Source organism: Hemicordylus capensis, chromosome 4, assembly GCF_027244095.1.
Source record: "Hemicordylus capensis ecotype Gifberg chromosome 4, rHemCap1.1.pri, whole genome shotgun sequence".
NCBI classification, from domain to species: domain Eukaryota; kingdom Metazoa; phylum Chordata; class Lepidosauria; order Squamata; family Cordylidae; genus Hemicordylus; species Hemicordylus capensis.
In genome coordinates, this window is record NC_069660.1 from 3,071,506 (window position 1) to 3,086,716 (window position 15,211).

The 15,211-nt window shown below is 55.1% G+C and overlaps 1 protein-coding gene across 1 annotated transcript in view; it reads right to left on the reverse strand.

Moving 5' to 3' along the window:
- The window catches only part of TGM2 (transglutaminase 2), a 72,510-nt gene that overhangs the window by 5,812 nt on the left and 51,487 nt on the right, over positions 1-15,211 (reverse strand). Inside the window, exons 9-11 of the mRNA XM_053247697.1 lie at positions 11,618-11,857; positions 11,006-11,275; positions 448-608 (exon numbers count right to left, since the gene is read on the reverse strand). Coding sequence (XP_053103672.1) covers positions 448-608; positions 11,006-11,275; positions 11,618-11,857 — 671 coding nt within the window. The remainder of the gene's footprint in view (positions 1-447; positions 609-11,005; positions 11,276-11,617; positions 11,858-15,211) is intronic.

Below are 15,211 nucleotides of genomic sequence, written 5' to 3' on the forward strand. Positions count from 1 at the left end.
AAGTGGATAGGAAGTCCCACCCCGGAGTAGCCCCCTCTCATGGTTAAACTCAAAACTCAGCGGTAGTCTGCAGAAGGACTTGCTATAACCATGAGGGAACGTGCTTCCATGATCGGCAGCCCAGGGAGATCCAGGCGGCCAAGGTAGCCTGCATGAGGCCGTGGCAAGTGGCCAAGCCCTTTGGTCAAGGACTGTAGCCCAGAGAAGTAAGTCAAAATAACTCCTTGTCCCTCTGCCATGGATAACAGAAGTGGATGTTGCTTAACTTGCACAGCTAAGACGCTGAAATTCATTTTCTTTGTAGTGAAACTAACTTCCTCCCTCCCTCCCTCCCTCCCTGATCCTGCCCAGGCGGCCTGGCTACCTCACTGCCTTAACTGGCAATACATTGCCACCTTCCCGGCAACTCTGTGTGGGCTGGGCAGGGACAGTCCAGGCTGGCCTTACCCTGACTTTGATATCTGGGTTTTTCACATGGATGTTCCGGACGCTGAGGACGGCCTCTTTGGTCTCGTACTCCGTGAGGAGAGCCATCACCTTGATCATGTTGTCCTGCGTCAGACAGTCGCCGTACTTTTCATACAGGATGCGCAGGGGGATCATCCTCTCTGGCAGGGCAAGGGAAGGGAGGCCATGTGAGCTGGGCGGCAGACTCCTGCTCCCTTCCCAAGCTGGAAGAAGCATCCCCCAGGAAAGGAAAGAGGTGCTGTGGCCACGGGATGCTGGCCTGTTTGGTGCAAACCCAGGTTAGCCCCATGGACTGGAGCAGCCAGCCCCAAGACCGCCACCGGAGAAAGCCTCACAAGCTGGCCGTCCTGTCCAGAGGGGCACCCTGTTCCCAAGGCTCAAGGACAAGCTGTAGGCATGGCGAGGCCGCCAGCTCCAAGTGCCGCCTTCTTCCCACATCCCGCACCAACGCCCAGGAGCAGACGGCGTATGACGTGACACCCCCGGCTCCGTTTCCCTGCCCGTGCTCCTCCTCACAGTGGCTGCTTGCTGGAAGCAGGGGACCCCTGAGCACCAGGACTCCGTATCGCTCGTTGTCTGAGAACAGATGCCCCCAGGAGGCAGAGATGCTATTCTGAGCAGCAGCCAGGCTCCCCTCCTTGTGGCCAGCTGGGCATCTGCAGGCACTTTGCCCACAACACCACCAATAATGCAGTAGCAGCTCATCCTAAGAAGCTGGGCTGTCTGTATGTGTGTGTGCGTGTGCACGTGCCAAAGGAGGCACAGCTACTTCTGTTTCCCAGCATCAGCTTGCAGGCCAGCCATTTGTCAGGTAGAGCTCCAAGGATAACCGTGCAGCTCCACCTGACGAATGACCAGCCTGCAGGCAGTGCAGCTCTTGAATGGGGGGGGGAGAGCAGGCCCAGCTGCTTCCTATGGCACCCTGCTGGGTGCTTTCCAGATTAGACCCTGCAATGGGGTCATGGAGGATCTTGGAAGTGTGTGCTTCCACACTTCCTGCGTTGTGACACTGCAGTGCCTATGCGGACAGCAGGGTGCCGTTCACATTTCCAATGCCTGGTTTTTAATTTAATCACTGCAATATAGAGCTAGGATGTCATATATCAGGTGTGAAAAAGTTGCTGTTTTTTCGGGTTGTTAGTTTCTGCAAAAGTCAGCTTAAGTGGCACAGAGGGGAAATGCTTGACTAACAAGCAGAAGGTTGCCGGTTTGAATCCCCGCTGGTATGTTTCCCACACTATGGGAAACATCTATATTGGGCAGCAGCGATACAGGGAGATGCTGAAAGGCATCCTCTCATACTGCACAGGAGGACGCCATGGTAAACCCTTCCTGTATTCTATCAAAAGAAAACCACAGGGCTCTGTGGGCGCCAGGAGTCTAAATTGACTTGACAGCACACTTTACCTTTAGTTTCCGCAAGACTGCTGCTCCCCCAGCTGTTTACGTTCCAAATGCGACTTGCCTGAACGGAGGCATTTTGCTGCTCATGAGCAGCTAGTCTAGAAAGCGCCCTGGTTTGTTAGGATGAGCTGCTATGGCTTGCAAAGCAGTGGGGCAGCATCCAGGAGGCGCCAGGCAGGAATCAGAAGCCCTGACGGTCACCTCGCCCAGACCCTGGGCTTGCATCTCGCCTCTGCTAAGACGTGCCTTGTTTCCTTGCGGAACTTGACCCTGGGTTGCACATCTTTCCCAAACTCTTCTTAATGGCTTTTCAGGCGAGAAGCACTTAACGCAGGCAGGTCAAGCAAAGGCTGAACTTGTAAAAGGTTTCTGCTTCCCCCCCAATGCAAGAGTGCCGTCAAAAATAGCTCCGCTGAAGAGAGAACATGTTGGATCAAAGTGCATTGGATTCCTTCCCAGCGATGGAAAAAAATATGTCATATCTGTGAGAAGATGCCCAGCATGAGGGTCAGGCGGAGAGAGTCTGCTGTTTCTCTTTTCACTCCCATGGTTCCTTTCTTCAGCTACTTTTGTTCAGGCTTGGACTAAAAATAGAAGTCCTGGAGGAGACCAAAAGCCGGAGCAGTTCAGAGGCAAAGGCAGAGATGGCATTCTGACCATGTGAAGACACTCTGACCCTCCTCCCAGGAGCTGATTAGCACTGAGGGCATTTCTCCAGGGGTGCAATCCAGAATTCTTGGCTACCTGAGAAAACCAAGGCCATGCGGGGGCCGGGTGTGTGTGTGGGGTGCGTGAGCCAGTGCCTGGTGCCTGAGCAACAATGACAAATGCTGGGCTGAGGATGCAGGATCCTTGGCAGGCACCCAGTTCACTCCAGTCCATGTGCTCCTTGCCACCATCCTGGTCTGCTGACATGCACCCTGGGGCGGAGGGGCTGGGAGGCAGGCAGGGCGGGTTCCTCCTCCTGGCTACACCCCTGAAGCTCCAGCGGAGACTTGATCACTTGATCAGGATGATGCTCTCTCTGCTTGTGCAGGGCCGGCCAGCCCACTAGGCAGAACTAGGTGGTCAGCTAGGGCACCAATTCAGTGGGCCCCGCAGAAAGAGTGCCAGAAGACTGCGCGGCCCATTATCCCCCCTCTCCCTCTTGGATTGCCCCCCTGAAGCACTGCACAAGTGGTGCAAGCATGTAAGGTGTCATCCTGCCCCCTGCTGCTCCCCAAAGGGCTTGCACATCTTGCCCCCCCCATGCACAGCTGTCTTTGCTCACTGCACCTCCTCAGCAGCAGCCCCCAATAAATGGCTGGTCTCATGAGCTGCACTCCTTCCTTTGAATACAAATTGCCCGCCTCAGCATTCATTTCCCAAAAGAAATGGGCTCAGCCTGGATTTCCAAATCCACAGCAGCATCAGGGTTAAGAGTGGAAGAGCCTCAGAACAGCCCCGCTGCAGGATCAGGCCCAAGGAGGCCCATCGAGTCCAGCCTCCTGTTTCCCACAGTGGCCCACCAGATGCCTCTGGGGAGCCCACAGGCAGGAGTGGACCCCCACAACAGACTGAGGACTCTCTCCCAGTTGGTATCCTCAAACCGGCATGGGCTGGTCATTCAGCCCGGCCCAAGCGCAGCCTCTGTGGCTCCAGCTGCACACGCCAGGGCTCCCCGCGCTTGGCTGGACAGCAGCGGGGGGGGGGGAGGCAAGTCACGCTTGGCGGAGGGTGCCCCAAACCCGATGGCCCTGCCCCTTGCGAATGACCTAGAAGGCCAGTTTCTGTTCTGCGAGGAAGCGGGGGGGGGGGGGGCAGGGGCCCAGCAGCGTCCCTTTCCGCACCAGTCCCGGCCTGCCTGTGAGGCGCTGCGCGGTCTGTGCTGGGCCCATCTCCAGGGGCTCAAAGGGACGGGCCGGCTTGGATGGGCAGCTGACCTGCTCGGGGTGGTGGGTGTTGCGGAGACCAGGAGGCCCAGCCAGGAGCAGCACAAAGCAGCTGGCCAAAGAGAGCCGCTTAGCATCCACAGCCAGCAGCAGAAGAGGGGGAGGAAGAGGCAGGCTGCAGGGGAGCCAAGCGCACGGATCAGAGCCGCCGCCGCCCAAAGCAAGCGCCAAGGAGCACCGTGCCCTGCTTGCACCCTGTGCTCAGCCAACTCCGGAGGCTTCGGGCAGGGGGCCAGGTTGGATGGGGAACAGGAAAGAGAGCAGGCAGCTGCTGACCAGGACCCAGCAGGATCCCATGGGGCCAAGCAAAGCTCTTCCCCAGACCCTCCCCGCTCCGTCTCTGCTTCCCATCTGGTGTGGATTTCAGGCTGCTAACGAAAATCAGCACAAGGAAGCCCTTTGGGGCAGGGACCTCTCTCCTCACTCTCTGTGAAGCACCACGCAGACCAGGACATCAACAGGCCCTTGGAATCCCAAGAAGGAGCTCCCTCCTGGTCGGGGTCCCCAGGTGGTGGGCACGCAGCAGTGGGACAGGGCTCCCAAACCGGGGCCTCCCGAGACGGGGTTCCACTACAGCTCCCCTCATCCTCCGCCACCATGGCCGGAGCTGGGGGCCAAGACTGCGAACCCCTGCGCCCCTCTGAAGAGCCCTGAGCCGATCGGCCCGGCTGGCCCATGGGCGCCAGCAGGCAAGGGGGGGGGGGCTGCTGTGTTTCTGGCGGGGGGGGCCCTCAGCGCGGCCCCTCCTGGGCACAAGCAGCCGCCTGCTCCGGTGGGTGGGCTCTGCTCAGACCAGCCGTTCAGAAGCGGCTCTCGGCCAGCCTTCGCAGCCTGCCCTGCCCCAGTCCCTGCGGGGACGTGAACACGACAGCCTGTGCTTTGCCCGAGCCGGCTTTTGCGCCCCACTCCAGACCGCAAATGTGGGCGCGGCGGGAGGGGGGGGAGGGGAGGGGGCGTTGCTTTCACTCAGGAGGCTCCGCCAGCCTCTTCCAGCCCCCATTTTGCTGGCCTCTGATTCCCCTTTGTTCAGCAGAGGACTCTGGCATGGAGCCCACCTGCCTGGCCGCAGCAGCAGGTTTTACATGCCCCTGGCAAAGCCAGAGGAAGCCTGCCTCCTGTGGGGAAGAGGAGGGAACTGCAGGCCAATGGCCATCCACTTGGGGAAGCAGGAGGGAGGGGAACACCCCCCCCCCCGCCAAAGAAGCTCTTCTTCGAGAATAAAGGACCTAGCGGGGAATGGTGGTGCCATGCCTCCACCCTCCTGGCCCCCCCCCCGGGGCTGATGCTGCAGTGAGCCTCATCATGCCATCTCCAGAGGGCTCAGATGTGGGGCAGGGGCGGGGGGGGGGGGTCATCTCTCCCAGTGTGTCTCTTCTCCACAGTCCCAGCCTGAAGAGAGCGACTCCGTGTTGGACTGGCACGCAACGAGGCGGCCCTCCTGACGCCTCACACTGAGCTGGGGGGTGCAGCAGCCCGGGGTGTGTGTGTGTGTGTGTGTGTGCCCAAAGAGGGTTGGCGTGAGTTGCTCCCCTCTCTCCTGCCCCACCCGAGCGCTGTGCTGTCTGCAGGCTGGCCAGTCATCAGGGAGAGCTGGGCAGTTAACCGCACAGCTCTACCGGACCAATGGCCAGCCTGCAGAGGAGTCAAGTCACCCGAGCTGCTGCTGGGAAGCAGAGGCGGCTCCTGCCGGCCCCCTTTCCTCTCGCACGCCTGTCTGCACAACACGCTGCTGCCCAGGCAGGATCCCGGCAAGCCGTGCCTGTCTGGACACCCCCACCTCAGCCATGTGCGGAGCGCGACACGCCTGGCCGGGGGCCAGAGTCAGCCGCAGGGAACCAAGCCTCCCTTGAGCTCCCCTCTCCCCCTCCCAGGCAGGCCGCTGGCAGGACTGCGGAGCTCTGCGGCTTGGCCTCAGGCCGGGCATGCCGTGACTGCTGGCACCAGGAATGTGCCCATCGCTCCCCAGTGCCAGCTCCTGGCTTGCCTGGACGGAGGCCCCAGCTGCTGGGGCACCCACGAGCCACATGGGGCCACACGTCTTCCCTTCTTTTTCGCCTGGCAGGCTTCTCGTGATATTCAGTGTGAATCATAATGGTAATCTGCTTGTAGCTGGTTCCTGATTTGAATTGCTCTGTATTTCTGGTTTAAGTGTAAACCGCCCTGGGCCCCTTTGGGAAGGGCAGCATATCAATCAAGTCAAATCAAATCAATCACTGGCCTGGAGTTGCAAAGGACAAGAAGTGGCCAGCTGGGGGGGGGGGGGCGGGATGCCCCTCTCCGCTTGCACAGACTGCGCTGGCCAGGGTGTGGATTCCGGCCCAAGTACTCACTGCTTTGCCACCCGATGCAAGCCAGCCCAAGGGAACGTCTCTCGAAGCCCACAGGAGTCAGCCAGCCAGCCAGCCAGACGGAGGGAGGGAAACGCCCCAAGCCATGCACAAGTGTGCACAAGCAAACAAGCTGCAGACTCATTGGGCACCTGCAAGAGCAAGTGAAGCAACCGCAGCCTTGTAGCCGGGCAGTGACACGACTCAGCCCCATCCCCGCCCCCCCCCCACCGCGCCTGATCTTGTTTCTTTCCTAGACCTCCAGAGCCTGGGATGGATCCACCAGACGGAGAGGCAGCTTGCAAACAGCAGCAGGGGCGGAGACACTGGGCATGCAGGCTGAGAGCAGCTGCCGCTGAGCACAGGGGCACAGAGAGGGCAGGGAGGGCAGGCAGGCACCAACGAGGCCAGAGCTCCCACAGTTCCCACTGAGAGCATTTGGGGCTGCAAATGAAGAGGCCCCAAGACTCCGGCTTGCCTCCTGGAGCAGGTGCTCAGCGCAGGAATCTAATCGGCTGCTGTCCTTTCCCATAAAGACCCATTCCTGGTCCCCCAGCCCATGTTTTCTATGCTCCAGCAGCATATTGTATCATTGCCGTTATTTCAAAGGCCTTTCCGGTTTTGCTCTTGTTAAACAAGCGGGTGTCAGAATCCCTTGCCAAAATGCCACAGATCACCCAGAGATCTTCCAGAAGTGCCCAAGGGACATTTTGCCCACTGTGGTTCTAATCCGCCTTCCTACTTTTTTGGAGGACTAAATGACAAGGGTAAGCCTGCACCTAATGGCGCAGCGGGGAAATGACTTGACTAGCAAGCCAGAGGTTGCCAGTTTGAATCCCCGCTGTTGTGTTTCCCAGACTATGGGAAACTCCTATATCAGGCAGCAGCGATATCGGAAGATGCTGAAAGGCATCATCATCTCAGACTGCGCAGGAGGAGGCAAAGGGAAAAACCTCCTGTATTCTACCAAAGACAACCACAGGGCTCTGTGGGTGCCAGGGGTCGACACCGACTCGACGGCACAACTTTAGCTTTAAATGACAAGGGTGGGTGGGTCACGTGGTTAGTTCTAAACTATCCCAACCACTTGTTCTTACTCAGAGAAAAATCTCTGCCTCCATTCTCTTCAGCAGACCTTTAGATTTGTAAACAGGGAGAGAAGCAGAAGCCTGCAAATTCACAGTTGCCTCTTTGCTCTCAGGCAGAGGTATGAAATGGGAAATCTTTGCCTGCCTCCGCTGATTATATCTGACTCCCAAGAATATATGCAAAGGTTAGAGCTTTCTACCAAAGGCTGTATTCAGTACAGTGCTACCCTCCCCTTCCTTCTCAGAAGCTCATGAGACAGGTAATCAGCCGGATCATAGAAAGAGCGTCCCATCCCTGAACTCCATGGTTCTGTGACGTTCATAATTTTAGATTGTCAGCCCTTTGGGGACAGGGATCTATCTATCTTTTTATTATTGTTGTTATCCTCATCACCACCACCACCATCATTTTATGTAAACCACTTTGAGTACTTTGTTGAAAAGTGGTAAATAAATATCTGTAAGTAGTAGTACTTCACTTTGAACAGTTACACATTCTTAGGTTTCTAGTTTTCAGTTCAACCGAATGTACAATTGTGATAAATCCATTTTAACAATATTGAATTTGATTGATCAGAACCTTATTCTTTGCCCTTCAAATAAGCTGGGTGTATGCACCTCAAAAAAAAAGCTAAGAATCCTGATCTCCTGCCTGCCCCCTCTGCCCAAAACCACTCCTGGGCGCTTTCCAGACTAGCCACTCAAAAGCGGCAAAATGCTCCATTCAGGAAAATAACTTTCAACATGTAAAACCTGAAGGGGGAGCAGTCTTGTGAAAACAAACAACCCGAAAAAACAACACCTTTTTTACGCCGGATAAACAACTTCATAGCACTAAGTCGCAGCGATTAAATTCGAAACAAGGCATCTGACAAATGAACGGCACCCTGGCACTTTCGTCGGGACTGTGCGGTGTCACGACACAGGAAGGGTGGAAGCACACTTCAGAGATGTGTCATGACCCCGTTGCAGGGTCTAGTCTGGAAAGCGCCCTGGGGCCCCTGGCAGGAAGGCAAACCTTGGCTGTAGAGGGGCTACCTGGAGAGATGGGATGTTTGGGAGGAGAATCCCCACCAACAGCGACGGGGAAGAAGACTCTGACATCACCGTCTAGAACCTTGAGGTGGAGCTCAGCAGGAAGCTGAGAGATGGCCTGCCTGCCTGGGGCATGGCTTGCCTGCACCCTGCTTTCCAAATGGATCCCTGTTGTCCTTCCCTAAGCGATACCCTCTAAGGACAGCCTCCAAAGTTATTAGGCGCCTGCATGAACCCCTCACCCACATGGAGACCCAGACACACCATCCCCCTCCAGTTCTACACAGTGTCTTTCCATTATTCTATCATCCCCATGTGGTCCTTTCCATGCAAAAAAATCTGCACGCCAGGAAATACCACCATAGTGGTGTCACCCCAATTCGGTTCCAGGGAAGAGAGGATCTGGGATGCAGCATGATTCAAAGTAAACATGCTGGAATATGCGTGCAGGTTTGGAATCGGTTCTTCTGCTTTTGCTCGATGTGGGAGAGAGCACTGAACCCCATGACCGCTGGAAGGCTTGCTCAGATGTCTCCAGGCACGCCTTTCCCTGGCACTGTCCACACATGTTAAAGCTCCCTTTGGCAGCCATAAGGGTGGAAACGTCATGAAAAAAGAAAGAGACCCAAGAAGAGAAGACGCACTATAAAGATCGTGGGCAGCATCTGGAGCCGGTGTGTCATGACTCAGTCCCATGGAAACTGAACGGAGCTTCAGTTCGCCATGACTAACTTGTCTCCTTGATTTCAATGGTGCTTACCCATAACTAACTAACCAGGATGCTGCCTGCTCTTTATGAGGCCCCACACTTTTTGAATGAAGGCTTTTTTCTCTAGGGCTCCGTTTTCCCTCTTGCAAAGTAATTCCAGTGTGGACTACAGTGCCCATGAATGAGTCTGAACTCAAAACTAGTTAGCAATATTAGAGTAGCGGTTCCCAACATCGATGTTGGACTACCACTCCCATCATCAATGGGCTTCAGCCATTGTGGCCAGGGATGATGGGAGTTGTAGTCCAACAACATCTCGGACCCAAGGTTGGGTATCCCTGCCTCAGAGGTGTCGTCTTCTGCTGTTTCTGCACTGGCAACCTTCCTCCTTATGTGCTGCTCCTCTTCCAAGAATCCGTCTGAGCTCTTGATGCCTCATGACTGCAACTCTCTTCCCCTCCCCAAGAAAGCCCAGCAAGAATGTTAAAGGAGAGGAAATGGAGCTGTGGCAAAGATTACTGTGGAGCTGAGCCCTGGGGCAAAACACAGGCGGATGGGGAGCAATTTATATACTGCTTTTCAAAAGTTTCCACAGCAGTTTACATAGAGGAATCATAAATAAATAAGATGGATCCTTGTCCCCGAAGGGCTCACAATCTAAAAGAAACATGAGCTAGACACCAGCAACAGTCACTGGAGGGATGCTGTGCTGGGGCCGGAGAGGGGGGTCAGTTACTCTCCCCCTGCTCAATAAAGAGAATCACCACGTTAAAAAGGTGCCTCTTTGCCCAGTTTGCAGGCATGAGATAAAGTGCCATTTAGCCATCTAATGGCTCAGCAGGAAATGACTTGACTAGCAAGCCAGAGGTGGCTGGTTCGAATCCCCACTGGTGTGTCTCCTAGACTATGGGAAACTCCGATATCGGGCAGCAGCGATATCGGAAGATGCTGAAAGGCATTATCTCAGACTGCCCAGGAGGAGATGGCAATGGGAAACCCCTCCTGTATTCTACCAAAGACAACCACAGGGCTCGGTGGGCACCAGGAGTTGACACCGACTCGATGGCACACTTGACCTTACTAGACGAGGTACCAGGCAAAGTCCAGCCTGTTCGCTCGAGCCTTGAAAGGCTCTTGATGGCGGTTTACCTGCCACTTTCCTTGAAATTTAACTGCTGCTTTTCTTGGCTGCTTTTCATAGATGCTTTTTATTGCATTTTAAGCGTTGTCTTGATTGTAAAACTGCCTTTCAGGGTTTTTTTATTTTGTGCAAAAGGCAGGGTAGAAATACTACCAGGAAACAAATACCTCCACTCAGAAATGGAGTAGGATCTCATTTCAGCCGTCTTCCCTCCCCAGGACGCTTTCCAGACTAGCTGTTCATCAGCAGCAAATTGCCTCCGTTTGAGCAAGTCACATTCAGAACATAAACAGCAGGGGGAGCAGTCTTGCAGCAACTGACAGCCCGAGAAACCAGCAACTTCCTTACGCCGGATATACGAGGACGTCCTAGCTGTCCATTGCAGGGATTAAATTCGCGACAAGGCATTGGCAATGTGAACGGCATCCTGCTGTCCGCGTAGGGACTGCGGTGTCACAGTGCAGGAAGTGTGGAAGCCCACTTCTGAGATGCTTCCTGACCCCATTGCAGGGTCTAGTCTGGAAAGCGCCCAGCAGCAACGAGGAGGGGGTCTTGGCTGTCTCCCTGCCAAGCCGGATGTGGTGCCTTCTGGCCAGGCCCAGCCCGCTTCCTTATGTCTTTGCAGTAAACCTCCCACCCACCCCTGGAATTTCATGTGGATGGGGGGCACCTGCAGGGAGGAGTGGCTGGCTGGCTGGCTGGCTTTCAAGAGGGATCCTGGGCAGAGGGAGAGGAGGAGGGAGGGAGGAAGGAAGGGGGGGAGGAGGAAGAGGGAGAGGGGAGGAGGAGGAGGGAGGGGGAGGAGGAGGAGGGAAAGGGAGGAGGAAGGAAGAGGGAGGAGGAAGGAAGGGGGGAGGAGGAGGAGGAGGAGCGGTCCTTCCTCAGTCCCCTTCTGTCCTTACCTGCATGTGGCTCCAGGGTGACGTTGAGCAGATCCTTGCAGCCACACTCCGGCCCCAGCGTCCCATTGTAGCTGACCGCGCGGGCACCAAACATCAGGCGGCAGAGCCGCTCGGCATCCGTGTTGTTGTTGATGACGGCAAAGACATCAAAATCACAGCCGTTATTCATCCCCTCTGAGACTTTGATCCTGATTTTCAAGCCCTCCTCGGTTGGTGCGGGGACCTTGTGGTGCTTGGCCTTGGTGAACACTTCCCTCTCTTCCTCGGAACCTGCCAAAAGGGAGCCACAACCGTCACACCTCCTGTGGGGCCCCCGCGGTGTGTGCCAGGTGCTGCACAGCCCCAAAGCCCGGCTCCCCACAGCCCCTTGGCCCTTCCCCTACGTTGCCAGATGCCTGCCTTTGGGCTAGCTAAGCTCTGTATCAATCACATGCCTCCCTGCACTGCTAAATTCCAAGAGGGATTCTGCACATGTGCTGGAGCCCTCTTATGGAGGGAGGGAGATGTGGCCGTGGTGGGGGGATCCACGTCGTTTCTAAATGTCTATGACCCTCGTGAGCTCCTTGGCCCTCCCATGCCCCCCCGATGCCTCCAGGCGTCCTCCTCTGGTACCTTCATGGTACTTGTAGTGGTGGGTGATGTCCTCCTTGGCATCCCTGCCAATGCTCTTGGTGCTGATGTTCCTGCCCACCACAGTGGAGGACATGGTCTTCCTTCGGGACATGTCACTCTGGAGCATCAGATAAGCCACGTCTGCATTGACCTCGGCAAAGACAAACTTGACGTCGTACTTCAACTTGAGGTGTCCCTCTTTGACGGCTTTGACTGGACAAGGACCACAGCAATACACTCCTGGGGAGAGGAAAGTATGGCCAACATGCAGCATGGACTTTAAGCAGCCTATAGAGGGAAGCCGCCATTTGGCCCAACCTCCAGCAACGAGGCCAGAATCAACCTCCGTACCACCAGCAGCTCATCCTAGTCCATTGCACTGGCAGCTTCTCCTGCCCCACCCCTGCATTAATGAGAGCTGCGCTGCCTGCAGACTGTCTATTCATCCGGTAGAGCTCCTGAACAGCTGTACCAGACGAATGGCCAGCCTGCAGGCAACATGGCTCTTGTCAACAAGGGGGCAGGGTGAGATGGGAGAAATAGGCTGCCAGGAACATAGGAACACAGGAAGCTGCCATATACTGAGTCAGACCCTTGGTCCATCTAGCTCAGTATTGTCTACCCAGAGGCAGCGGCTTCTCCAAGGTTGCAGGCAGGAATCTCTCTCAGCCCTATCTGGAGATGCTGCCAGGAAGGGAACTTGGAACCTTCTGCTCTTCCCAGAGCGGCTGTATCCCCAGAGGGGAATATCTTACAGTGCTCACACTTCTAGTCTCCCATTCAAATGCAACCAGGGCTGACCCTGCTTAGCTAGGGGAACAAGTCATGTTTGCTACCACAAGACCAGCTCTCCTCTCGAGAAAGCTGCACCTCATTTGGTGACCCCCTAGTTTATTTAGGATGAGCTGCTGCTGGCCAGACCTAGTTCTTGGGGCAGGAATGGCTTGCTGGTGTCCCCTCTTTTCTTCCTTTCCAAAGGGCTATATGGGTGCTCATGCACTGCAGTGGTACCGTAAGAGACAGAGGTCAGTCCTTGTAGGGATGATGATGATGACGACGGCAATTAGAAAAAATTTCAATGGTCCCAAAATGGTTCAAAGACGGAGTGTGGGAATTGTGTGGCTTGTCATCAGTGATGTGTGACAGCCACATTCCAGGCAGCACTCCAGCCCGCAGGATTAAGCTGGGTGAAAACATCTTCTCCTCCCATCTATGGTCCTGTGGCTTAAGTGCTGGGAAACTGTGATCGCCCTGGAGCCACAGCTCTTCCCTGAGAGAGGCCATCTGGATCCCACAAAACTGGCTTGTTGCATTACAAATGGCCTGAACAGGTCCTTGGCGCATGGAATCCTCATCAGCCCCCCTCCCGTCCATCTTTGCAAGGAGAGGCAGATGGCTTTCTTCTCCTCTCAGACCTGGAAATGTGGCCAGTCCAGAGCAGCAAGATAAGGACGTAAGAACAGCCCTGCTGCTGGATCAGGCCCAAGAAGGCCCATCTAGTCCAGCACCCTATTTCACACAGTGGCCCACCAGATGCCTCTGGAAAGCCCTCAGGCAAGAGGTGAGGGCTTGCCTTCTCTCCTGCTGTTGCTCCCCTGCAACTGGTATTTAAAGGCATCTTGCCTCTGAGGCTGGGGAGCAAGCAAGCAAGCAAGCAAGCAAGCAAGCAAGCAAGCAAGCAAGCAAGCCCCTTCTAAAGCCATCCAGACTGTTGGCTGTCACCATATCTTGTGGCAGAGAATCCATAGGTTAATTGTGCATCTTGGCTCAGAGGCTTCTTGCATTGGTATATAAACACCTATACGTCGAGTCTCGTGCCTGGCGGTGGCGTGTGTTATCTCCCTTACGGCCATTTGACCTTTTTGACCAGCAGCTGCCATGATGTGCTTCCATCTGCTCTACTCCTGGTTCTCCTCTGTCCCTTTCTGGTTTATCTGAAAGGTTTCCACCCTCGCACCTTCGGGGATTTTGCTTGCCGAACCAGACACCACCCAGTTCCTGTCGGCAACCCCCCAGGTGTCATTGTAAAAGCTGCTCTGCAACCTTTTTGGTTTTAAGTGCCAGCAGTCTGGTTCCATCTTGGTTCATGTGGAGCCCGCCCCTTCTGTACAGGCCTTGCCTGCCCCCCAATGTATCCCTGTGCAAACCCCTCCTCCTGGCACCGCCGTATCACCCATGCATTGAGACCCCTCAGCTCCGCCTGTCTCAGTGGCCATGCACATGGAACAGGTAGCACTTCAGAGAACGATACCCTGGCGGTCCTAGACTTCAATATGCTACTTAGCAGCCAAAATTTGGCTACTAGGACCTCCAAATTACATTTCCAAACATTGCTGGTGCCAACATGTACCACAACAGCTGACTCCTCCCCAGTACTGCCTCATAGCCTATCTAGGCAGTGTGTGGTGTCTGCAACCTCCACACCAGGCAGGCAAATCATCATGTGGTCTACACATGGGCCACAAACCTAGTTCTCTATGCCCCTAATTATCAAATCACCCAGTACTAGGGGGCCCCCACCCCCTGGAGGAGTAAGGAGGGGTCCCTTCTAAGGGAACATGCCCCTCTTCCTCAGACCAATGTCCTCCTTCCCCAAGATCTTCATTCTCCATGACAGCAGAGGAGCTGTCAGCCTGGGAGTGGGATGCTTCTATCATATCCCTGAGGGTCTCACCCACATACCTCTCTGTCTCCTCCAGCTTCTCCAGGTCAGCCACCTGGCTTTGAGGAAACTAATTTGTTCCCTGAGGGCCAGGAGCTCTTTGCACCAAGCACAGATCCACGACGTCTGCCCCTCAGGCAGACAGTCTTACATGCAACACTAAGCAGTACACTGGGAAGCACCCACTCCCCTGCCGGCATTCTACCTTAACAACTAGTTTTATTGGCTATTTAGGATATATATAGGGTTTTTTTAAACCAGAAAGCTAGGTCTTAATTAGTTGTAAGCTATTTAAAGGTTTTAAGCTCTGTCCTCCAAGGAAGTGTGGAAGTACTCACCTTTTCATTCTGGATGTCTCCTTTGTGATAAAGGGGGACAGCTTGTGTACCTCCCCACACAGCTTCCCACTAAACTCCACACAAAACTCATTTGATATCAGTTTGCAAACTCCTGTCCACAAAGCTCCAGGAAGCAAAGCTCCCCTGGTCTGAGCCTTGTCTGCTCAAGAACTGCTTCCAAAATGTGCTGTCTCAGGAATGTGACCCCTAGGGGTGTGCAATTCAGATTTTCGGTGATTCGGTTCGGGACCCGAACCAAATCACCCCTGTTCTGTTTTGTGCCCAAATATGGGCCACCCGAATCACCCTTGATTCGGTTCGGATTCAGATTTAATCTGAATCTGAATCCGAATTGATTCGGGGGGAAAGGGCCCAGGGGCAAAATTTTGGGGTGGGGTGGTAGTGCCGAATGGGTGGAAGCTACCACCCCAATTTCAGGAGGATTGGGCAAAGGGCTGATTCCCAGTTCCCTTTCTATGCCCCCGAACTGCCCCAAAGTCACTAAAACTTCAAAAAATCCCCCAAAATCGGTCATGAGCCGAATCACCCGAATTTTTTGGCCCCGAAATTCGGGTGATTCGGCTCGGCCCCCCA